Genomic DNA, 25,533 nt, shown 5'->3' on the forward strand with positions numbered 1-25,533 from the left:
ACATTTTGTTATGGAATTTGTTTATGTCTACAAAAGAACAAGTGATGCTTTAGGTTTAAGGTTTCATCTGAAAGATAGCACCTCTGAGAGATTAGCACTCCCTAAATACTGCAGATAGCCTGTGCATAAGTCCTGAGAGCGTGATTCAAACCCACAACCTTCTGTCTTGGAGATGAGGGTATCCCCACTGTTGACAGCTGATGTGTTGATTTGTGGCTTTCCTGAAACATTTAAGTGTGTTATTCTTTATATTCTTGAGGGATCCTGAGTGAAGGTGTTAATTTGATTAAACTCTGTCATCAGTATTGAATAAGCCTACTTTTTCCTGGCCTGATTGGAGCTGCAATTAAAATAATCAGCATGTCACCTTGAGGATTATCACTTGACATAAACTAGAACTCTTGAAACTCTCAATATTTAAATTGGTGCTGCAAGTTACGCAGTCTTGAGGTGTTTCTGATACCACTGAATTGCACTTCGGTTTGCAAGAAAATCCCTATCATTGTAATTTTGTACATCAATGAAATTGTAAGAAGTGCCTTGAATAATGTGGTGAGATGTAAGTTCTACAGATTGGACCTGGCATCAGCTCATCTTCAGGGTAAATTTCATTGAACTACAATAATGACCCTCAGGCCTGTATTTTAAAACACTTCTCTTCCCTGATTATCTCTTGAATGTTTGAAAGCAAAAATCAAGCAGATGTAGAATTCTGCCTTTAGTCCCAATACCCCTCCACAATAGTGGGCACAGGCACTGCAGTTGCAACTGCATGGTATTGTATAATCATTAATAGGAGGGCTACTTAGCACGGTTGCCTTAATGGTCTGGGGGATATATGAAGCAAAGCAGGTTTAGTTTCTGAAACCGTGTGCTTTCCATAAAGAATTGCATGAAGATGGTTGTGACGTCATTTGATTACTCATCCAAAGGTCTGGACTAATAATCCAGAGAATGGGAGTTCAAACCTCCCCATGGCAATTTGAGAATTTGAATTCCGATCTGGAAATAAAAAGCCAATTTGTAAATGTAGACTTTGAAGCTGTTAGAATTTTCATAAACAACAAATTGTTCACTCATCCTCTTGGAAAGGAAACCTGCCGTCCTTCTCAGTTTGGTCAATGAATGACTCCAATCCCACATGGTTGATCCCTCACTACATCCTGAAATATCAGTAAACCATTCAGTTATCAGGAAACCTAGACAAGTGCAACTAGACTTGCTGGAAATATTCTCACCATGAGAATTTTATATACTTTTTAAAAATCAGTCATCTGGCAAGATGTTCACTTCAATAAGTACTTTATTGTATTATAAAATTATTGTAATATTTTGTCAACTTTGTACAAAGCTTTGTATTAAAATATATTTAACAGTATACACAGTTGGAAATGGGATGGCAAATTCAAGATTGCATTTTTGTCCTGTTTAAAGCTCAGATTATGCGAAGCAATGCTACTTCCTTTGTCGATCTTACAATTTTGAAAACACTATGTCATAGTGGGTCTGCGGTGTCAGGCTCGTAATTCCTGTAAAGATCTACGTTATTGTTTTTCTAACCGTTGGTTTTCCAACTGACAGACGAGGAAGTATTTGATTAGTGAAATTGAGCTGTGGCCACGCCCAGCAGGCTGCTTTCTCCTGGATGGTGTCAAGCTTCTTGAATGTTGTTGGAGCTGTACTCAACCAGGCAAGAGGCACGTTTTCCACCACACTCCAGATTTGTGTAGATGGTGGACAGACTTTGGGGAGTGATGAACTGAATTACGCCACAGGATTCCTACCTAGTCTCTGAACTGCTCTTGTAGCCACAGTATTTATATGCCTGTGCCAGCTCACTTTCTGGGCAATTTTAACCCCCAGGATGTTGATAGTGGGAGATTCAATGATGGTAATGCCATTGAATGTCAAGGGTGATGGGTAGATTTTTGCTTGTTTGACATGGTCATCACCTGGCACTTGTGAAACAGATGTTTCTTGTCACTTGTCAGCCCAAGCCTGGATGTTGTTCATAAGATGTAGGAGTAGAAGTAGGCCATTCAGCCCATCAAGTCTGCTCCACCATTCAATGAGATCATGCCTGATCTGATGTAGTTCCCAACTCCATTTTCCTGCTTTATCCCCATAACTCTTGACTCCCTCACTATCTATTTATTGGATAAACATATGGATGATAATGGCATAGTGTAGGTTAGATGGCTTTTGTTTCGGTGCAACATCGTGGGCCGAAGGGCCTGTACTGCGCTGTATTGTTCTATGTTCTATATTCTCAGCCTTGAACATACCTAACGGCCCCGCCTCTACAGTTCTCTGTGGTAAAGAATTCCACAGATTCTCTACCCTCTGAGAGAAAAGAAAATTCTCTTTTAAATGCTACCTCTTACTCTGAGATTATGCCCTCTGGTCCCAGACTCTCCCATAAAAGGAAACACCTTCTCGGCATCTATCTTGTCAAGCCCCCTGAGAAAAAGGAAACACCTTCTCAGCATCTATCTTGTCAAGCCCCTTGAGAATCTTATTTGTCTCAATGTGGTTGTTTTTTTCTTCAAAACTCCAATTGGTACAAGCTCAACCTACTTAACCTCTCCTCATAAAATTCCAGAGTCCCTGTGTAAGGTCCTTTCCTATTGATTCCCTTAATTGCCCTTTCTTTATTTTACCTGTTGAACTTGCATGCAAGCTGTTTGTAATTTATGTACAAGGACCCCCAAATCCCTCTGTGCTGGAGTTTTCTGCAATCTTTCTCCATTTAAATTACATTCATCTCCCTTTGTTCTTCCTACCGAAGTGCATAACTTCACATTCTCCTACGTTCTATTCCACTTAGTTTTTGTTCACTCAACTAACCTGTCTAAATCCTTCTGTAGCCTCTTTGTGTCATCCTCACCACTTGCCGTCCACCTCCTTTTTGTATCATCCACAAAAATGGCAATAGTGCATTCACTTCCCTGATCCAAGTCATTAATGTATATATTTTAAATAATTGTGGCTCCAGCACTAAAGTAAAGAAAAGTCGCCATAGACCCAAATGACCACAGGCTGCTTTCCCCTTTGACAGGGAGAACTGGCTGGTGGTGATTTAACCTGAGGATCACCACATCTTAGGCGAGGAGCTAGATTGAGAAGTGGCCTTCATGAATAACCTCAGCCGGTATGGGAATTTTACCTGCGATGTTGGCCTCGTTCTGCATCACAAACTAGCTGTCCAGCCAACTGAGCTAATCCACTCCACTAATTACAGGTTCCCATCCTGAGAAGCCCCTCTTATCCCAACTCTTTGTCTTTATCAGTTAGCCAATCCTCTATCCATGCAAATATACTACTCCCAACATCATGGACTCTTACTAAGTAGCCTTTTGTGTGGTACCTGATCAAACACTTTTCCAAGTATATTGCATCTAGTAGTTCCCCTTTATAAGTTCATCAGATACAGGAGCAGCATTAGGACATTCAGCCCATCAAATCTGCTCTGCCATTCTATCATGGCTGATATGTTTCTCATCTACCTACAATGTTACAGACCAAGAGTTGGATTGCAAAATCAGCCTGAGCATCTTCTCCGTAGAACACATGACCGAGGAGCAGGAGTAGGTAATTTAGCCTCCCAAGCTTAAACACCTTCAATGTGATCATGGCTGATCCCATCCTGGCTTTAACTCCACTGTCCTGCCCGTTCTCCATAACCTTCAACCCATTATCAATTAAAAATCGGCCTACCTCCTTAAATTTACTCACTGTCCCAGCATCCACTGCACTCTGGGGTAGAGAATTCTCCAGATTCACAACCCTTTGGGAGAAATACGTTTTCCTCAAATCTGTTTTAAATTTGCTATCTCTTAGTCTAAGATTATGACCTTGTTTTAGAATGCCCCACAAGAGGAAGCATCAGCTCCGCGTCTACTTTATCCATATCTTTTAGCCTTTGATGCCGTTGCTGAAGATTGTCAGTGCCCATAGCCTTTGCAGTATCCAGTGTTTTTAGCCATTTCTTAATGCATTGTGAAGTGAATCAAACTAGCTGCAGACTGGCATCTGACTGGGGACCTGATCGAACCTGGGTCCTTGGCACCGTGAGGCTGAAATGGATCATCAACTCAGCACTTCTGTCTGAAGATTGTAACAAATGCCTCCGCTTTATCTTTTGCACTAATATGCTGGGTTCCTCCAAATTTGAGGATATTAGTTGAGCCTCCTCCTTCAGTGAGTTGCTTAATTATCAACCACCATTAACGACTTGGTGTGGCAGGACTGCAGAACTTCGACCTGATCCGTTGGTTGTGGAATTGAGCAGCATTCTGGTTCAGTAATTTAAGCTGTGTTTCTGCTGACCTATCCCTTTTTATGCTGGACAGTCTAATCCTAAGAAGAGAATACAGCCTGCGCTCAATTAATTATTTGATTTGGTAACTTTGCAGATCGAAATGTACTCATTTGTCAGTTTGTTTCTGAAGCAACCCACATTTAAAAAATTATTTTGTATTTTCAAGTGCAGTGTCTGGAATGTGGTATCTCGAGGCTCTGATGTATACAGGAAAGTCCCACCTTTCGCACCTTCCTTGTTCATGTATTTGCTTCCATGTGCTTAAACCCATTACATGAACAATTGTTAGCTTATCCCATTTTCTTTTCCGTGTCTCATTGGGAGATATTTTATTCTAAATTAACTTTATTCCATTGTAGTAATTCTATTCTGGTTGGACATGGCTGTGGTTGGTGCCAAGGAGACAGAAGCCATGACGGAGCTGACCTCGGCACATTTTAATGGGAAGATGGTGTTGAAGTCTCTGGAAGCAGATTCCTTCAATTAGTCCTGGCTGTGGACATTTAATTTTTTTTAACATCTTTCTGACACTGGTGAGGAACAGTAGCTGGGAATGATTGAAGCTGAAGTGCAATCCGAAAGGAGAGACTAACCTGGAAATGTCCAAATCTCTCAGCTGCATAATAGCTCTCTCCAATTTTTAAAGGTTCTCCGATTTATTTGTCCTTTTTTGCAAATGCACCAAAATCTGATTTGGTAAAACCTGGGAAGGGAGGAGGGATAATGCACAATAGCCAGAGTCAGAGAATGTTATTTCATTTTTTTTAAAGGAAAATATTTTGCTATTATTTATGTTTAAATAATACCAATTTTGAGGTGGTTTATGATTTCTAAAATGGGTATTGTCTCTTTAAAATTTTCATAACATGCCTTACATGTTAAAAGAGCAGATGAGTCTTTGTTTGGATTCCTTTGTTACAATATTGAGCTCAGAGGCTCCCCCCAACTGTCACATGCCACAATTTTCCTGGAGCAGGCTGCAGGGTTGCTGGGAGAGGTGAGTGCATATTTAAAAGAGACTTCAGTTCCTGGAGCAGGCTGCAGGGTTGCTGGGAGAGGTGAGTCCATATTTAAAAGAGCTTAGTTTACAGGTCGAGTGGCAGTTGGAGACTTCACTTCCTGGAGCGGGCCTATTGGCTCATTGGAAATCAGGTAGGGTACAAAAGGTGTGACAGGAGTGCCTTTAGACACGGGAGTAATGATTGGAACAGAGTGCATCTGAGTTTAGGTGAGTGACTGAGTGCTGATTGGAACAGAGTGCATCTGAGTTTAGGTGAGTGACTGAGTGCTGCTTGGAACAGAGTGCATCTGAGTTTAGGTGAGTGACTGAGTTCGGGTGAGTGGCTGTGTTTTTGTTGGTGTTCGGGTTTATCCTTGAGGTTCTATAAAAAAATGTTTTTTTAAATTAATTAACTAGTTGAATATGGCTGGACAGGTGATGTGCTGTTGCTGTATGATGATGGAACTGGTGGATCCCATTGAGACCGTCAGTGACCACATCTGCAGCAAGTGTTGGCTGCTCGAGGAACTTCGGCTCAGAATTGATGAGCTGGAGACCGAGCTGCACACACTGCGGCACATCAGGGAGGGGGAAAATTACCTGGACGCTTTGTTTCAGGAGGCAGTCACACCCGGTAGAATAAGTACTGTTAATTCAGTCAGTGGTCAGGGACAGAGTGGTGTGACTGCAAGGGAGGCAGGTAGGGGGATGCTGAGTTTAGGCGATCGAGGGGTTAGTGGAGACCCAGAAAGCCCAAGGGGCGGCGATCCAGGAGGTGAGGGAAAAAACCGCAGAGAATGAGGATGAGATCTTGGGCCTGGCGGTGAAGGTGGAGGCGCACGAGGTGTTCCACAAGAGGTGGGCGGTAAGATTCGAGGACCTGGAGAACAGGTCGAGGAGGAAGAATCTTCGGATTCTGAGTCTCCCTGAAGGAGTGGAGGGGGCCGATGCTGGAGCATATGTGAGCACGATGCTCAATTCGCTGATGGGAGCGGGGGCCTTTCCGAATCCCCTGGAGCTAGATGGGGTTCATCGGGTCCTGGCGAGGAGACCCAAGGGTGGTAGTGGTGAGGTTTCACCGTCTCGTGGATAGAGAGTGTGTTTTGAGATGGGCCAAGAAAGAGCGGAGCAGCAGGTGGGAGAATACGGAGATCCGAATCTACCAGGACTGGAGTGCGGAGGTGGCAAAGAAGAGAGCTGGTTTTAATCGGGCCAAGGCGGTGCTCCATAGGAAGGGGGTGAGGCTCGGAATGCTGCAGCCAGCGCGATAGTGGGTCACATTTCCGGATCGACACCACTACTTCGAAACGCCTGAGGAGGCTTGGACCATTATACAAACTGAAAAGTTGGACACAAACTGAGGGTCTCTGGTTGTGGGGGGATGTCGGTTGTATACAGGGTTTTAACCATGCGATGGGAATGTTCCACGGGTTGGCTGATGGATGGGGATGGGGAAGAGATCTGATGGGGAGACTGAGAAAATGTGGGCATCGGTGCTGGAGGGAGGGGAGGCCCGGGGATGGGGGAATTGGGATAAGGCTGAAAAAGGAGCTGCGCCAGAGGGGGCGGGGCTGGCTTAGGAAAGCGCGGGCTTTTCCCCGCGTTAGGGAAGGACGGAGGGGGTGGTGGAGGAGCGCACACTGATTGGTGGGGAGGAGGGGGAGGGGGGGATTCCCGGGCGGGGGGGGGTGGGGTCAATGCGATGGCGGGGGAGGCCGGGGTCAGCAGGAGTCAGCTGACTTACGGGAGTGTTATGGGGGGAGCAAAAGAGCTAGACATGTGTCTAGCGGGGTAGGAGAGGGGGGGGGGATATAGGGTTGCTGCTGCATTGGCCGATGGGGAACTGGAAACCGAAGAGGTGGTCGGGACGGGGGTCCTCCGTCTGGGGGACTGGAGGGTGTGGGAGGCGCGGGCACGGGACTGGCCTAGAAAAGGAGATGGCTAGTCAAGTCATCCGGCTGATAACTTGGTATGTGAGGGGCCTGAATGGGCCGGTTACGAGGGCGCGAGTGTTCGCGCACTTAAAGGGACTGAAGGCAGATGTGGTCATGCTTCAGGAGACACATTGAAGGTGGCAGACCAGGTCAGGTTACGAAAGGGATGGGTAGGACAGGTATTCCATTCGGGGCTGGATGCAAAGAACAGAGGGGTGGCAATACTGGTGGGGAAGCAGGTGTCGTTTGAGGCCAAGAACATTGTAGTGGACAATGGAGGTCGATACGTGATGGTGAGCGGTAGGCTGTAGGGGGTGTGGGTGGTATTGGTAAACGTATACGCCCCGAACTGGAATGATGCTGGATTTATGAAGCGCGTGTTGGATTCCGGATCTGGAGGCAGGAAGCTTGATAATGGGGGGGGATTTCAACACGGTGTTGGACCCAGCATTAGATTGCTCCAGATCTAGGATGGGGAAGAGGCCGGCTGCGGCCAAGGTGCTTAGGGGGTTTATGGACCAGATGGGGGGAGTAGATCCGTGGAGATTTGCTAGGCCCCTGGCCAGGGAATTTTCTTTTTTTTCTCACGTACACAGAGCCTACTCCCGGATAGATTTTTTTTGTTTTGAGTAGGGCGCTGATCCTGAAAGTGGAGGGAATGGAGTACTCGGCCACAGCCATCTCAGACCACGCCCCGCACTGGGTGGAGCTGGAGTTAGGAGAGGGACCAATGCCCGCTGTGGCGTCTGGATGTGGGATTACTGGCGGATGAGGAGGTGTGCGGGGGTGCATTGAAAGGTATTTGGAGGCCAACGAGAATGGGCAGGTGCAGGTGGGGGTGGTATGGGAGGCGCTGAAGGTGGTGGTCAGGGGAGAGTTAATCTCCATCAGGGCTCAAAGGGAGAAGAGAGAGGGCAGGGTAAGGGAGAGGATAGTGGGGGAGATCTTAAGGGTGGACAGGAGATATGCAGAGACCCCCGAGGAGGGACTACTTAGGGAGCGGCGAAATCTCCAGACGGAATTCGACCTGTTGACCACAGGGAAGGCAGAGGCACAGTGGAGGAAAGCATAGGGGGCAACGTACGAGTATGGGGAGAAGGCGAGCCGGATGCTGGCACATCAGCTCCGTAAGAGGATGGCAGCGAGGGAGATAGGTGGAGTCAAGGATAGCAGGGGAACTACGGTGCGGAGTGCGGTGAAAGTAAATGAGGCATTTAAGGACTTTTATGAGGAGCTGTACAGATCTCAGCCCCCAGCGGGGGAAGAGGGGATGCGACGATTTCTAGATCAACTGAGGTTCCCGAGGGTGGAGGAGCAGGAGGTGGCTGGTTTGGGGGCGCCAATTGGGTTGGAGGAGCTGGTTAAAGGACTGGGGAGCATGCAGGCGGGGAAGGCCCGGGGCCAGATGGGTTCCTGGTTGAGTTTTACAGGAAGTATGTGGACCTCTTAGCCCCGTTGCTAGTGAGGACTTTCAATGAGGCAAGGGAGGGGGGGGACCCTGACCCCAACAATGTTCGGGGCGCTGATCCCTCTGATCCTGAAGCGGGACAAGGACCCACTGCAATGTGGGTCATATAGACCGATCTCGCTCCTCAATGTGGACGCTAAGCTGCTGGCAAAAGTGCTGGCTACGAGAATTGAGGACTGTGTCCCGGGGGTGATTCATGAGGACCACATGGGATTTGTAAAGGGCAGGCAGCTAAACACTAATGTGCGGAGGCTCCTATACGTGATTATGATGCCATCGGTGGAGGGAGAGGCGGAGATAGTGGCAGCTATGGACGCGGAGAAGGCCTTTGACCGGGTGGAGTGGGAGTATCTCTGGGAAATGTTGCGGAGGTTTTGGTTTGGGGAGGGGTTTATTAGTTGGGTTAAGCTCCTATATAGAGCCCCGGTGGCGAGTGTGGCTACGAATTGGCGGAGGTCGGAGTATTTTCGGCTGTATTGAGTGACGAGGCAGGGGTGCCCCCCCCCCCCCCCTGTTGTTTGCATTAGCAACTGAGCCTTTGGCCATGGCATTAAGGGAGTCCAGGAACTGGAGGGGGGTGGTCCGAGGGGAGTGTCGCTGTATGCGGACGACTTGTTGCTGTATGTGGCAGATCCAGTGGCGGGGATGGTGGAGGTCATGCAGATTCGAAGGGAGTTTGGGGACTTCTCGGGGTATAAGCTCAATGTAGGGAAAAGTGAGCTCTTTGTGGTGCATCCAGTGGACCAGGGAAGAGGGATAGACGACCTACCGTTGAGGAGGGCGGAAAGGAGCTTTCAGTACTTGGGGATCCACGTAGCTAGGAGCTGGGGGGCCCTGCACAAACTTAATTTGATGCGGCTGGTGGAGCAGATGGAGGAGGACTTCAAAAGATGGGATGTGTTGCCACTCTCGCTAGCGGGCAGGGTTCAGCCGATTAAAATGATGGTCCTCCCGAGGTTTCTTTTCGTGTTCCAGTGCCTTCCTATTATGATTACCAAGGCCTTTTTTAAGCGGGTAGGGAAGAGCATCATGGGTTTTGTGTGGGCAAACAAGACCCCGAGGGTAAGGAGGGGGTTTCTGGAGCGTAGTAGGGACAAGGGAGGGCTGGTGTTGCCGAATCTGGATGGCTATTATTGGGCAGCCAACGTAGCGATAATCCGTAAGTGGGTAATAGAGGGAGAGGGGGCGGCATGGAAGAGGTTGGAGATGGCATCCTGCAAAGGAACGAGCCTGAGGGCGCTGGTGACGGCACCGCTGCCGCTCTCGCCGACAAGGTACACCACGAGTCCGGTAGTGGCAGCAATGCTAAAGATCTGGGGGCAGTGGAGACGACATAGGGGTGAGATGGGAGCCTCGGTGTGGTCCCCGATCCGGTAGAACCATCGGTTCATCCCAGGGAGGATGGATGGGTTGTTTCGGAGCTGGCATCGGGCAGGGATCATAAGAATGGGGGACCTGTTTATAGACGGGACGTTTGCGAGCCTAGGGGCGCTGGAGGAGAAGTTCAGGTTACCCCCGGGAAATGCTTTCAGGTATATGAGGGAGGTGAGGGAATTCCTGTCGCTCCCGGCACAGTGGACTCAGGACAGGGTGATTTTGGGTGTATGGGTCGGAGAAGGCAAGGTTTCGGCGATCTATCAGGAGCTGAAAGAAGAGGAGGAGGCCTCGGGAAGCCCGGCGAATCACGTCCACATGTTTTGGTCGTGCCCGGCACTGGATGGGTTCTGCAGGGGTTTCGCGAGCACTATGTCCAAGGTGGTGAAAGTCCAGATCAAACCAAGTTGGGGGCTGGCACTATTTGGGGTGGCGGATGAGCTGGGAGTGCAGGAGGTGAAAGAGGCCGGTATTCTGGCCATTGCGTCCCTGGTAGTCCGGCGGAGGATCTTGCTATTATGGAAGGATGCGAAACCCCCCAGTGTGGAAGCCTGGATAAATGACATGGCAGGGTTCATTAAGCTGGAGAGGATAAAGTTTGCCTTGCGAGGGTCTGCGCAGGGGTTCTTCAGGCGGTGGCAACCGTTCCTAGACTATCTCGCGGAGCGCTAGAAGGAGCTCGGTCAGCAGCAGCAGCAGCCCAGGGAAGGGAGGGGTGGTGGAGGGGGGTGTTTCTTTCGGGGGGGGGGGGGGGGGGGGGTGATATTTGGGCAGGTGGGGGAGGGTTTTTTCCCAGGTGGTATTTGTAAAAGCATACGGGAGGGTTAATATGTGCGGGAGCAACCCATTGTATAAGTTCTGTATTATGTTTGATTGATATGTTTATGTTCTGTTCTGCTCTTTTTTTCTTTTTTCTGTTACGGTGGGGGGGGTTTAACTGGTTGAAAATTTTTGTTGGAAAAACTTTGAATAAACATATTTTAAAAAAAATATATATAATGAATTCCTTCTAACTACCATTGTTTTTATTTTTTTGGTGTTCATACTCAATCCATATTCTAAGCTTCTAAATTTTACTTGACGTACAATATTTTGTAAGGCATCTTCTGATTCTGTAAGTCGTGCTGTCAGTGTACTGAGGTTTACATTCTTACTCATGTTGCTTAATGTTGTTATGTACTTGTAATCCAAATATATTTATATATGCTTGAATTGCAGTACAACTGCAGCATAGTATTTTATTTTGAATGTGAAATTCTTTGGGACAAAACTATGTGATTTAACATTAATTTCAAGAAAGGAGAAATTCTTTATCAGAATGTGAATGCATGAAAGTGACACTAATCTTGAAAGTATTTTGTCAGGGAATCAAAATTCTGCAAGCGGATTTATTTTGTTGCTTCCCTGTTTGAGTATTTCTTTTTTTTTAAATATTTTATTGAAAATTTTTGGTCAACCATCACAGTACATTGTGTATCCTTTACACAATAATATAACAGTATAAATAACAATGACCTGTTTTATAAACAAAGAATAAATAATATATAACAAAAACGAAAACTAAAACTAAATGGCAACTGCCTTGTCTCAGATGAACACTCTCCAAAAATATGATTTAACAGTCCAATATACACTTATTTATAGCAACGACCTATACATATTATACATATATATTAACAACCCTGAGAGTCCTTCTGGTTCCTCTCTCCTCTCTCCCCCCCCCCCCCCCCCGGGGCTGCTGCTGCTGCTACCTTCTTCTTTTCCATTCCCTCTATTTTTCTGTGAGGTATTCGACGAACGGTTGCCACCGACTGGTGAACCCTTGAGTCGATCCCCTTAGGACGAACTTAATCCGTTCCAGCTTTATAAACCCTGCCATGTAATTTATCCAGGTCTCCACCCCCGGGGGTTTGGCTTCCTTCCACATCAACAGTATCCTGCGCCGGGCTACTAGGGACACAAAGGCCAAAACATCGGCCTCTCTCGCCTCCTGCACTCCCGGCTCTTGTGCAACCCCAAATATAGCCAACCCCCAGCTTGGTTCGACCTGGACCCCCACTACTTTCGAAAGCACCTTTGTCACCCCCACCCAGAACCCCTGTAGTGCCAGACATGACCAGAACATGTGGGTGTGATTCGCTGGGCTTCTCGAGCATCTCGCACACCTATCCTCTACCCCCAAAAATTTACTGAGCCGTGCTCCAGTCATATGCGCCCTGTGTAACACCTTAAATTGAATCAGGCTTAGCCTGGCACACGAGGACGATGAGTTTACCCTACTTAGGGCATCCGCCCACAGCCCCTCCTCAATCTCCTCCCCCAGCTCTTCTTCCCATTTCCCTTTCAGCTCATCTACCATAATCTCCCCCTCGTCCCTCATTTCCCTATATATATCTGACACCTTACCGTCCCCCACCCATGTCTTTGAGATCACTCTGTCCTGCACCTCATGCGTCGGGAGCTGCGGGAATTCCCTCACCTGTTGCCTCGCAAAAGCCCTCAGTTGCATATACCGGAATGCATTCCCTTGGGGCAACCCATATTTCTCGGTCAGCGCTCCCAGACTTGAGAACTTCCCATCCACAAACCGATCTTTCAGTTGCGTTACTCCTGCTCTTTGCCATATTCCAAATCCTCCATCCATTCTCCCCGGGGCAAACCTATGGTTATTTCTTATCGGGGACCCCACCAAGGCTCCCGTCTTTCCTCTATGCCGTCTCCACTGTCCCCAAATTTTCAAAGTCGCCACCACCACCGGGCTTGTGGTGTATTTCTTCGGTGAGAACGGCAATGGGGCCGTCACCATAGCTTGTAGGCTAGTCCCCCTACAGGACGCCCTCTCCAATCTCTTCCATGCCGCTCCCTCCTCTTCTCCCATCCACTTACTCACCATTGAGATATTGGCGGCCCAGTAGTACTCACTTAGGCTCGCTAGTGCCACCCCCCCCCCCCATCCCTACTACGCTGTAAGAATCCCTTCCTCACTCTAGGGGTCTTCGCGGCCCACACAAAACTCATGATACTCTTTTCGATCCTTTTGAAAAAAGCCTTCGTGATCACCACCGGGAGGCACTGAAACACAAAGAGAAATCTCGGGAGGACTACCATTTTAACCGCCTGCACCCTCCCTGCCAGTGACAGGGATACCATGTCCCATCTCTTGAAGTCCTCCTCCATTTGTTCCACCAATCGCGTTAAATTTAACCTATGCAATGTACCCCAATTCTTGGCTATCTGGATCCCCAAGTAACGAAAATCCCTTGTTACCTTCCTCAGCGGAAAGTCCTCTATTTCTCTGCTCTGTTCCCCTGGATGCACCACAAACAACTCACTTTTCCCCATGTTCAGTTTATATCCTGAGAATTCTCCAAACTCCCGAAGTGTCCGCATTATCTCTGGCATCCCCTCCGCCGGGTCCGCTACATATAACAACAAATCATCCGCATATAGAGATACCCGGTGTTCTTCTCCTCCTCTAAGTACTCCCCTCCACTTCTTGGAACCCCTCAATGCTATTGCCAGGGGCTCAATCGCCAGTGCAAACAATAATGGGGACAGAGGGCATCCCTGCCTTGTCCCTCTATGGAGCCGAAAGTATGCAGATCCCCGTCCATTCGTGACCACAACTCGCCACTGGGGCCCTATACAACAGCTGCACCCATCCAACATATTCATCTCCAAAACCAAATCTCCTCAGCACCTCCCACAGATAATCCCACTCCACTCTATCAAATGCTTTCTCGGCATCCATCGCCACCACTATCTCCGCTTCCCCCTCTGGTGGGGGCATCATCATTACCCCTAGCAGCCTCCGTATATTCGTATTCAGATGTCTCCCCTTCACAAACCCAGTTTGGTCCTCATGGACCACCCTCGGGACACAATCCTCTATCCTCATTGCCATTACCTTGGCCAGAATCTTAGCGTCTACATTTAGGAGGGAAATAGGTCTATAGGACCCGCATTGCAGCGGGTCCTTTTCCTTCTTTAGGAGAAGCGATATCGTTGCCTCAGACATAGTCGGGGGCAGCTGTCCCCTTTCCTTTGCCTCATTAAAGGTCCTCATCAGTAGCGGGGCGAGCAAGTCCACATATTTCCTGTAAAATTCAACTGGGAATCCATACGGTCCCGGAGCCTTCCCCGCCTGCATGCTCCTAATTCCTTTCACTACTTCCTCTATTTCAATCTGTGCTCCCAGTCCCACCCTTTCCTGCTCCTCCACCTTGGGAAATTCCAGCCGGTCCAGAAAGCCCATCATTCTCTCCCTCCCATCCGGGGGTTGAGCTTCGTATAATTTTTTATAAAATGTCTTGACACTCCATTCACTCTCTCCGCTCCCCGCTCCATCTCTCCTTCCTCATCCCTCACTCCCCCTATTTCCCTCGCTGCTCCCCTTTTCCTCAATTGGTGGGCCAGCAACCTGCTCGCCTTCTCCCCATATTCGTACTGTACACCCTGTGCCTTCCTCCACTGTGCCTCTGCAGTACCCGTTGTCAGCAGGTCAAATTCTACATGTAGCCTTTGCCTTTCCCTGTACAGTCCCTCCTCCGGTGCCCCCGCATATTGCCTGTCCACCCTCAGAAGTTCTTGCAGCAACCACTCCCGTTCCCTACTCTCCTGCTTTCCTTTATGTGCCCTTATTGATATCAGCTCCCCTCTAACCACTGCCTTCAGCGCCTCCCAGACCACTCCCACCTGGACCTCCCCATTATCATTGAGTTCCAAGTACTTTTCAATGCACCCCCTCACCCTTAAACACACCCCCTCATCTGCCATTAGTCCCATGTCCATTCTCCAGGGTGGGCGCCCTTCTGTTTCCTCCCCTATCTCCAAGTCCACCCAATGTGGAGCGTGATCCGAAATGGCTATAGCCGTTTACTCCGTTCCCCTCACCTTCGGGATCAATGCCCTTCCCAAAACAAAAAAGTCTATTCGCGAATAAACTTTGTGGACATAGGAGAAAAACAAAAACTCCTTACTCCTAGGTCTGCTAAATCTCCACGGGTCTACTCCTCCCATCTGCTCCATAAAATCCTTAAGCACCTTGGCTGCTGCCGGCCTCCTTCCAGTCCTGGACCTCGACCTGTCCAGCCCTGGTTCCAACACCGTATTGAAATCTCCCCCCATTACCAACTTTCCCACCTCTAGGTCCGGGATGCGCCCTAGCATACGCCTTATAAAATTGGCATCATCCCAGTTCGGGGCATATACGTTTACCAAAACCACCGTCTCCCCCTGTAGTTTGCCACTCACCATCACGTATCTGCCCCCGCTATCCGCCACTATAGTCTTTGCCTCAAACATTACCCGCTTCCCCACTAATATAGCCATCCCCCTGTTTTTCGCATCTAGCCCCGAATGGAACACCTGCCCCACCCAACCTTTGCGTAGTCTCACCTGGTCTATCAGTTTCAAGTGCGTTTCCTGTAACATAACCACGTCTGCCTTAAGTTTCTTAAGGTGTGCGAGTACCCGTGCCCTCTTTATCGGCCCGTTCAGCCCTCTCACGTTCCACGTGATCAGCCGGGTTGGGGGGCTTTTTACCCCCCCCCTTGTCGATTAGCCATCCCCTTTTTCCAGCTCCCCCCCTCTCCCCAGCAGCAGCAGCCCAATAATTTCCCCCCCCCCGCTAGATCCCCCACTAGCGTAGTTACACCCCCCGTGTTGCTCCCAGAAGTCAGCAAACTCTGGCCGACCTCGGCTTCCCCCCGTGACCTCGGCTCGCACCGTGCGACGCCCCCTCCTTCCTGCTTCCCTATTCCCGCCATGATTATCATAGCGCGGGAACCGAGCCCGCGCCTCCCCCTTGGCCCCGCCCCCAGTGGCCAACGCCCCATCTCCTCCACCTCCTTTCCTCCCCCCACCACCTCCTGTGGAAGAGAGAAAAGTTACCACATCGCAGGATTAATAACATAAAACTCCTCTTTCCCCCCTTTTTACCCCCCTTTTCGCCCCCCCCATACTCGCCCCACCACTTTGTTTCAAACGTTCTTTTTTTAATAACCCGCTCATTCCAATTTTTCTTCCACAATAAAAGTCCACGCTTCATCCACCGTCTCAAAGTAGTGGTGCCTCCCTTGATATGTGACCCACAGTCTTGCCGGTTGCAGCATTCCGAATTTTATCATCTTTTTGTGAAGCACCGCCTTGGCCCGATTAAAGCTCGCCCTCCTTCTTGCCACCTCCGTATTCCAGTCTTGGTATACGCGGATCACCGCATTCTCCCACTTACTGCTCCGAGTTTTCTTTGTCCATCTAAGGACCATCTCTCTATCCTTAAAACGGAGGAATCTCACCACTATGGCTCTAGGAATTTCTCCTGCTCTCGGTCCTCGCGCCATCACTCGGTATGCTCTCTCCACCTCCAGCGGACCCGCCGGGGCCTCCACTCCCATTAACGAGTGCAGCATCGTGCTCACATATGCCCCGACGTCCGCTCCCTCCGCACCTTCAGGAAGACCAAGAATCCTTAGGTTGTTCCTCCTCGCGTTGTTCTCCAGCGCCTCCAGCCTTTCCACACATCGTTTATGGTGTGCCTCGTGCATCTCCGTCTTCACCACCAGGCCCTGTATGTCATCCCCATTCTCGGCAGCCTTTGCCTTCACGACCCGAAGCTCCCGCTCCTGGGTCTTTTGCTCCTCCTTTAGCCCTTCGATCGCCTGTAATATCGGGGCCAACAGCTCCTTCTTCATTTCCTTTTTGAGTTCTTCCACGCAGTGTTTCAAAAACTCGTGTTGTTCAGGGCCTCATATTAAACTGCCACCTTCCGACGCCATCTTGGTTTTTGCTTGCCTTCCTTGCCGCTGCTCTAAAGGATCCACCGCAATCCGGCCACCTTCCTCTCCTTTATTCATCCGTATCCAGGGGGGATTCCCTTCAGGTTCACCGCACAGTACTTTTAGCCGTTAAAATTGCCGTTGGGGCTCTTATTAAGAGCCAAAAGTCCGTTCCACCGGGAGCTGCCGAAACGTGCGACTCAGCTGGTCATCGCCGCACCCGGAAGTCCTGTTTGAGTATTTCTAAGTACTTACCAGCAAACTAGTGCCAAATATTGAATCATGAACCCAAATTTTGTCTTGTTGGAAAATAGACATGCAAAGTAGGTCAGATTTCTCAAAATGATATGGAATCTTATAGAATGTAATAGATCAACCAAGAAGATAAGCGAGAGACATTAACCCACAAAGGTCAGTGTCCTTGAGTATGCATTTGATCTGTTTTTGCAATGTTGATCCCATTTCCATTGTTGAGCAGCTAGGAATGGCTGAAGACAGATATTGTGTGGTGTGGCAATAGGTCAGATTCGGACTGTAGAAAATGCTGACAGAATTCAGCATTTGGCTATCAGCAGCACACAGATTTACATGCTCGGTATTAACAGACATAGTAGCTCTCAAAGCACTTAGTTTATGTTGCATAAAACGGTGAGTTTCGCATTTGTTTGATGTTGTCTACAGAGAATTGAAAGGACCTCCTGTTGAACTCTCACTAATGTCCGAGCCCATTTGAAGTAAACACTGTAAAGGAAGTGAAGTACAATAAACAATAAGTTCTATAACTCCAGCTGTTATTGTCATCCCCGTTTGGATTTTGATTGTAATAAGGGTAAAAAGGATCTTGAGGACCAAGATAAGTTCAAAATATTTTCAATCGGCAGTTCTCGGTACACTACTTGACATTTTGGTGGCCTCTAAATCCGATTGTCTTGCATCCCTTCATTCTGTTTGTACTTGTTATACTCTTCTAACTAAAATATTTTTAGCTGGCTTTTCACTTAACAATTTAGAATTAAAATGTAAAGTTGGATGATTCGTGCAAATAAACCTGATGTGGTTAGGCTCGTATAGATCAGTCTGCATTAGAAAGGTTTGCAACAATAAATGTCCTTTGCCTTCTGATATAAGTGAAATTTCATCAGTCTCCACCTAAGTGACCAGATGACTTTAATGCTGTGGTATGGAAATAGTAAAGGGCCAAACATTGTCTGGAAAAGGAAAAAGTCCAGTTGTCATATAGGAAAGTTTATACACACTGAAAATATGTAGGCAAATGTGATAGTAATTGTGAAGAGAGAAAAGATCGGCTTCTTTCAGGGGGCAACAGGGTACCAACCACAGCATCAGACCTGGCCTAGCCTAGCACATTCTGACACACAGGAATCCGGCATACCCCAAAACCTACACCCCTGCCGATTCCACACCTCACCAATCACACAGCCACATCAGAGACCAATCACCAAAGAGAAGAATAAGCAAGGACCCAATAATTGGATGCCCTGGGGGGGGGGGGCTAAATTCTCTTTCTCTTCCACCCCCAGTACAACAAGACCACCAGATGAGGATTTCTAACAGCGCACTGCTCACTCAGGTAAAGAGAAGAGGGAAAAAAAACCCAAGGGAAGAACCTAGGTGGGGCTGACCTGGGAATATTAGCCACCACGCCATCATAGGAAGGATATTAAGGGAAATAATAGCGCTGCTTCAACAGAGACACAAACACTGCTTCCACATGGAAAACCCAACCACAACAAGGATGATAGTCAGGAAACCACCATATAAGACCACTTGGAGGAGGATGCCTACCCCATTTAACCTACCTCCACACGAGCGAATGACTCCAACAATGTAGAGCCATGACAAACCGCCTCTCTCTCTCTCTCTCTCTCTCTCTCCAACAAATCAGTCGAGGATTGACCAAACCCACTACAGTATGCACCGTTACTCAAGTCGTCCTATTCTTATAGCTGTAAAGAAAAAAGACCCCAAAAAGCCCCACTAACCTCAGGAACTCAATCCTCTCCAGGATACATAATCTGCCTGGGCCATTGAAGGAGACAAGCACGGATTCTTAAATTTAAAATAGCCCAAAACAAAATAAAGACTCGATGTGGTTAGCTCCAACTGGGGACTATTCTCAATCTCAGTGAGGACTGAATTAACCATACCACCAAATTCACACCAACCAATCACCCATGATCCTGTCATGGCTCCATTCATCTTCATTATGAACGAGATAAGCGATGTCCAAAAAGCACTCCTTTCCCATAACCACAAACTTACAGCACATAAAAAAGAGTAAAACTGCACAGACCACATTTTACATAATTGACTCAATATGGCTTTTACTAGAACAGGATAATGGCCAATCTCACGCTTGTGCTGAGACCTCGTAAGCCCTTGTAGAAGAAAAGACAACCACAACAACTGATAGACAACATAATCACAAGGGAAAATCATCAAGAATTATTGTAAAATTGTAGGATAATAACACCATATATGTTGTTCAAAAGCCAAAGCCTTGACAGGATCATCGAATGCTCCTCAGGATCTCTTGAGGATGTCAACGAACGAAACAGCTTCACTTCCACCTTGACGCCTAAGTGATCCACAGCCTAGGCCCCAGCTAGGCAGGGTGGAGGATGACGTTACATGATTGGCTACCTCCAACTCCTCACGATGAGCATTGAGAACAGGATAATATAGGCACAGTAAGAAGTCTTACAATACCAGATTAAAGTCCAACAGGTTTGTTTCGAATCACTAGCTTTCGGAGTGCAGCTCCTTCATCAGGTGAGTCAGGTGAAGGAGATGCGCTCACACCCCCAAACCCGTCAGGATTGACAGCACCATGCAGCAGGATCTCAACGAATCGAAGACGAGCCCTTACCAGGGAAAGTGATCAATCGACTACAAAGATTCTCCTGCGCCTCCCTGCACTATTCTCCCAAGGATACCCTGCAGTTCCTCAAAGTGATCTCCAAAGACCTGCCGGGTTCCTCATCCAGAAAAACATTCTTAATGGAGGCTATCATCCTGATGCACATGGCACTGCTGGGCGAAAGCCTGCTCACCAGCAACAATGCCAATGCAAGCTAGGCCCCACCCAGCCAACTTTGACCGCCATAATCAAAAAAGGATCCTCAACGATTTAACTCTGCTCCTCATTGCAAAACTCCAATCAGGATCTTTCAGAGACATAGTTGTCTTGATTTTGGGATATATGTCTCGCACTATGAAATTCACCCCCCCCCGATTAAATAAAGGATTAAAAGCTCATGAAAACGCAGCCGCTCCCACGCTCACGACACGTGACCCCCATGATTTTCTGAGTGCTGTGTTACTCGGTTATTGATGGATTCCAGCATTTTCTGATTGTCAGGCGAATTGTGGTTCTCTGTTTTCTGTTATCTTCCTTTTTTGACTAACCGTGTCACATTTTCAAATTTCTGGGACCCTTATAGAATCTGAGGGCTTTGCTGTTGTCCTATCCTGTGGTTTGCTATTTGAACGATAGTCAAATTAAATTAGATAAGAGAAAATTCTATTTTTCAGTCCTTCCACCCTTGTAGTGCAGAAACAAAGTAGGTCATGAATTGAAACTTTTGAATGCTTGCTTTGAGGCTGAAACATTCACAGGAATATATCCAACTTCCACCCTTTGTATACTAGCAATGTAATGTCTTTGAAATTTATGTCTATTGCAGGTTTGCAAGAGGCGATTATTGCAGCTGCCTGTTCCCGAATCGGTCAGAGAGTTCTTCATGTTGACAGGTGAGCTACAGTGGCCTGAATCTTTCATTCAGGGACAGAACCCTTACTTTTGCTACTGAACAATAAAGTACATCATTTGAGGGCTGGTGGAAGGGTTCTACATATGGCAGCCATTCATTTCCTTTTTTTAATGGAGCTAGTGACCGTCAGCTGTTGGGGAGTTTAGTTTTTGTGTTAAAAGTTAATATGTTGCAAAAGGCAAGGCTTAGGCATTCACAGCAATCTTCAGCGAGAAGTGCTGAGTGGATGATGCATCTAGGTCTCCTCCGTAGGTCCCCAGCAGCACAGATGTCAGTCTTCATCCGATTCACTCCACGTGATATCAAGAAACGGCTGAAGGCACTGGATACTGCAAAGGCTATGGGTCCTGACAACATCTCAGCAATAGTGTCCAGAGTGTGCTGCACCCCTAGCCAAGCTGTTCCAATACAGCTACAACACTGGCCCGGCAGGACAAATTCAACCCTGATACTACCCTATCAGTCTACTCTCCATCATCAGCAAAGTGATGGAGGAAGTTATCAACAGTGCTCTCAAGCGGCACTCACTCAGCAATAACCTGCTCACGGATGCTCAGTTTGGGATTTGCCAGGGTCACCCAGTTCCTGATCTCATTACAGCCTTGGTTCAAACATGGACAAAAGAGCTGAATGCCAGAGGTGAGGTGAGAGTGACTGCCCTGGACATCAAGGCGGCACTTGACTGAGTATGGCATCCACAAACCCTAGCTAAACTGGAGCCAATGGGAATCAGGGGGAAAACTCTCGGCTGGATGGAGTTATACCTGGCACAAAAGAAGATGTTTGTGGTGGTTGGAGGTCAATCATCTCAGCTCCAGGACATCACTCCAGGAGTTCTTCACGGTAGTGTCCAAGGCCCAACCATCTTCAGCTGCTTCATCAGGGATGTTTGCAGATGATTGTACAATGATCAGCGCCATTTGCAACTCCTCAGATAATGAAGCAGTCCATGTCTAAATGCAGCACTACATGGACAATATCGAGGCTTGGGCTGACATGTGGCAAGTTAGATTTGCCCCACTTGAGTACCAGGTAATGATCATCTCCTACAAGGAAGGATCTAACCACCACCCATGACATTCAATGGCATTACCATTGCTGAATCCCCCACAATCAATATCTTGGGGGTTACCATTGATCAGAAACTGAACTGGACTAGCCGTATTAATACTGTGGCTACCAGGGCAGGTCAAAGGCTCGGAATCCTATGGCGAGTAACTCACCTATTGACCCCCCAAAACCTGCGCATCATCTACAAGGCACAAGTCAGGAGTGTAATGGAATGCTCTCCACTTGCCTGAATGAGTGTAGCTTCAACAACACTCAAGATTGTCGAAACCATTTAGGATAAAGCAGCCTGCTTGATTGCTCCCCCTTCCACAAACATTCAAACCTTCCACCACCGACGGAAATGTGACAGCCGTGTGTACCATCTACAAGTTGCACCACAGTAACTTGCCAAGGTTCCTTAGACAGCACCTTCCAAACCCACGACCACTATCTAGAAGGACAAGAGCAGCAGATACCTGGGAACCCCACCACCTGGAGGTTTCCCTCCAAATTATTTACCACCCTGACTTGGAAATATATCACCGTTCCTTCACAGTCGCTAAGGCAACATCCTGGAACTCCCTCCCTAACAGCACAGTGGGTGTACCTACACCTCAAGAACTGCAGAGGTTCAAGAAGGCACCACCACCTTCTGAAGGAATGGGCCAATAAATGCTGGCCGAGCCAGCGACGCCCACGTATCATAAATGAATTTTAAAAAAAAAGAGTTTTTGCTTTTGGGTGTTTTTCTTCTGCTGTGTAGTTCTGTTTGTTTCAGGTGGTTTTGTTTAATATGAATGTTTTTTCAATAAGCATATTTTCAAAAAAGATCCAATAGACAAATAGGAATTTTTCCAATCTTCAGTCGTATATCTGGGTCATGTCATCGACGCTAAGGGACTGCACAAGCCGCCTTAAAAAGTCAAAGCCATTACTGAGGCATCCACGCCTCAAAATGTCAACCAACTTCGATCTTTCTTAGGCTTACTAAATTATGATTTGTCCCTAATCTGCCAACCATTCAGCTGTGTCAAAATAAAAAGTGAAAATGAGAGTGGTCAATGTGAGAGAGCATGTGCATGCAAAAGAGGCAATCTCGAGTCAGGTCCTGACACATTTTGACCCATGTGATGCATCACCATATGGGGTTGGGTCTGTGGTTTTCCACATGATGCGCACAGCTGAAGCGAAGCCGATAGATCGCCTTCATGTTGAGGATCTTGAATAAAGCCGAAAGCAATTATGCACAGATAGAGAAAAAAGCCCTCGGTATAATTTTTCAAATAAAACCGTTCTACCAATTCCTGTCTGGGAGGAAATTCACTTTATTGTCGGACCATTGCTCACTATCAATGATTTTTGGACTTCATACTGGGACTCCCATCACTGGCAGTGAGCAGAATGCAGAGGTGGGCATTTCCCTTGTCAGCACACACATACACTTATGTATCATCAGCCAAACCTTCATGGGAACACAAATGGACTCTCCAGACTACCCTTACCAAATAATTCAGCAATTATCAGTTTGTGTGGAAACATTTTCTATTTCATACAAGTAGATAAGTATTTGCCGGTGCAGACATGATGGGCCAAATGGACTCCTGCACTGTAGGAATTCTATGATAACACTTCTGTAAGCACAGCACAGGTGAAGAAGCATACCAGAATGGATCCAGTACTGCCAGAGGTTATGGACATGATGCTGCGAGGCTAGCCTTCAGGAGCAACATTGAGTTAAAGCCGTATTTCACCCGAAGACTTCAGTTATCCATGCAGGCAGTTTGTTTCCTCTGGGGAATGAGCTTCATCATTCCACCATTATTAAGAAAACCTGTATTAAACTAATTATAGGAAGGCCACCATCGTTTTCTAAGGATGACTAAGATGGGAACACAAGGCAAACGTCCTGTTTTTTGCCAGGGTCAAGAACTTCTGGGAAGAAATTATACCACGGGTGAAAAGTGGATTGTTGCCACCTCTAAGCACAGACAGCCTCCCCTACACGGTACAAACCCGAGACGATGTAATATGGAGAAGGTATGCGGATCAACTTTTGGTGTTGCGAACAAATTCTCCAGAGGCAGAAAAAGAGTCCAAATCAACCTGTGCCAAGAGACAATGTGGACCTTCCTGAGAATGTGCCACGAACTGAACCATTTGGGGAAAACAGCACTTCAGTTGCGAATCAAATACCGAGACAACCTCAGATCACTACGTCTACTCTGATTAAGATAACCACTGATAATGCTGACACCAAGCCAAAGCCACCAGAAGTTGTATCAAGTACTAAAAAGCAGAAGCCTGAGATGCGCCGACAACCACAGAGAATGACAACCTCTGGAACGTCTGAAGTATTGACTTGTTGGTGATTGGTTGTTCATATACCGGGGACCTTTGATTTAATGGGGAGGGGAAATGTTATGTATTCATAGTGTTTTTAGTGTATCCTCAAGCTGCCTTGCAGCTGAACAGGGACACTTTCAGACAACGATTGCACGAGATGACATTGTTCGTTTGCACGAGCAAATGCGCAGTCTAACATCCCAGCCTGAAGTGCAGTTTATTTCCAATAGCTCAAAATCTGATATTTTGAATTGCAGGAAACAAATAAAACTAAATGAACAGTGCTCAATCACTGAATAATCAAATGCATTACTTTATAACTGAGAGGTGCTTTAACTCAGAAATCACCATTACAAGTGTGTGAGATCTATGTGCTGCCTGATTCCTATTTCCTTATAGGCTGATTCAAATGGCATTGGTGGGTGCAGAGAGATTCTTTGTTCCTGCCCATCTGGCCATAAACAGGTGCAGGATATGGGCAGCACTGATGAGAAAATCTAAATTAATCCCATTTTTTTTCTAAATAACTCCTACAGAAATGAGAAATGTTGGAAAAATAATAGAATATAATAGTCTAAGAAACAGCAGAATAAAGATAAGATTGAAGAGCTAGATTGTAGAACAACTGCTCAGATGTCCTCTATCTGTCATTAGTAATTTTAAATATGGGGGCTGGATTTTGCTCTCGGCAGCGAACAAACAACTCCAGCCGTTTGTTATGCTGGCAATTGTGCGCAGACTTTCTATGGGGATTTTGCACTGAACTTGCTGTAATTTGAGTCATTTTGGCATGGTGCCCTCTACAGGGGCTCTGGGACCTATGTGAACTGTGCAAACAACTGTGTATCTCTTTAATCAATCAGATTAAAGATATGTTAAGAAGCAGTGTAGAGTCTGCATTAGGAAGTGACTGAATATATAATTCAATGTCAAATGAGGTGCAGAATGTGAACTAAAGAGGGAAAGGTTGGATTTGGAGGGAAAAATGAATTATTTTATTAAAGTATAGGATGTAAAGGTTCCTTATCATTACAGATAGATTGTTTAGCAGTAAGTAATGCTCCCTCCGTTAAACATTTACTTAAATCGGAACGGTTAAGACCTAACTTATTTTCCTAGTATGTTGAGTGTTATTATAGTCACTTTTATTGCAATTCCATGTAGTTCCATGCATTTCAGTGCCGTGCCTATCAGCAAGATACTCGTGTATATCGTAGCTTCTGAGGCGGCAGGGCAACCCTGTCAGCAACTTCCGGTCTTCTGTTTTTAACTCCACATCTGAGGTCAAAGGAAGTCCAAATGTGATTTACACTTCAAAAATGGTGAGCGCCTCACCAGTCTTTTACCAAAAAAATCTGGTCCATAGTAAATGCTTGTTGCACCTGGTTTTCATATCATAATGTCTGAGTATTGGATGGATTTTCAACTGTAACTAAAATTCAGATATGAAATAAATGGTTAAAAAAATAACGC

General features: G+C 47.0%; 1 protein-coding gene across 1 annotated transcript in view; it reads left to right on the top strand.

Moving 5' to 3' along the window:
- chm (CHM Rab escort protein) overlaps window positions 1–25,533 on the top strand; it is a 189,857-nt gene that overhangs the window by 1,770 nt on the left and 162,554 nt on the right. Inside the window, exon 2 of the mRNA XM_072505223.1 lies at window positions 20,581–20,647. Within this exon, the coding sequence (XP_072361324.1) occupies window positions 20,581–20,647 (67 nt within the window). The remainder of the gene's footprint in view (window positions 1–20,580; window positions 20,648–25,533) is intronic.

The sequence above is a fragment of the Scyliorhinus torazame genome, chromosome 5 (assembly GCF_047496885.1).
Source record: "Scyliorhinus torazame isolate Kashiwa2021f chromosome 5, sScyTor2.1, whole genome shotgun sequence".
NCBI classification, from domain to species: domain Eukaryota; kingdom Metazoa; phylum Chordata; class Chondrichthyes; order Carcharhiniformes; family Scyliorhinidae; genus Scyliorhinus; species Scyliorhinus torazame.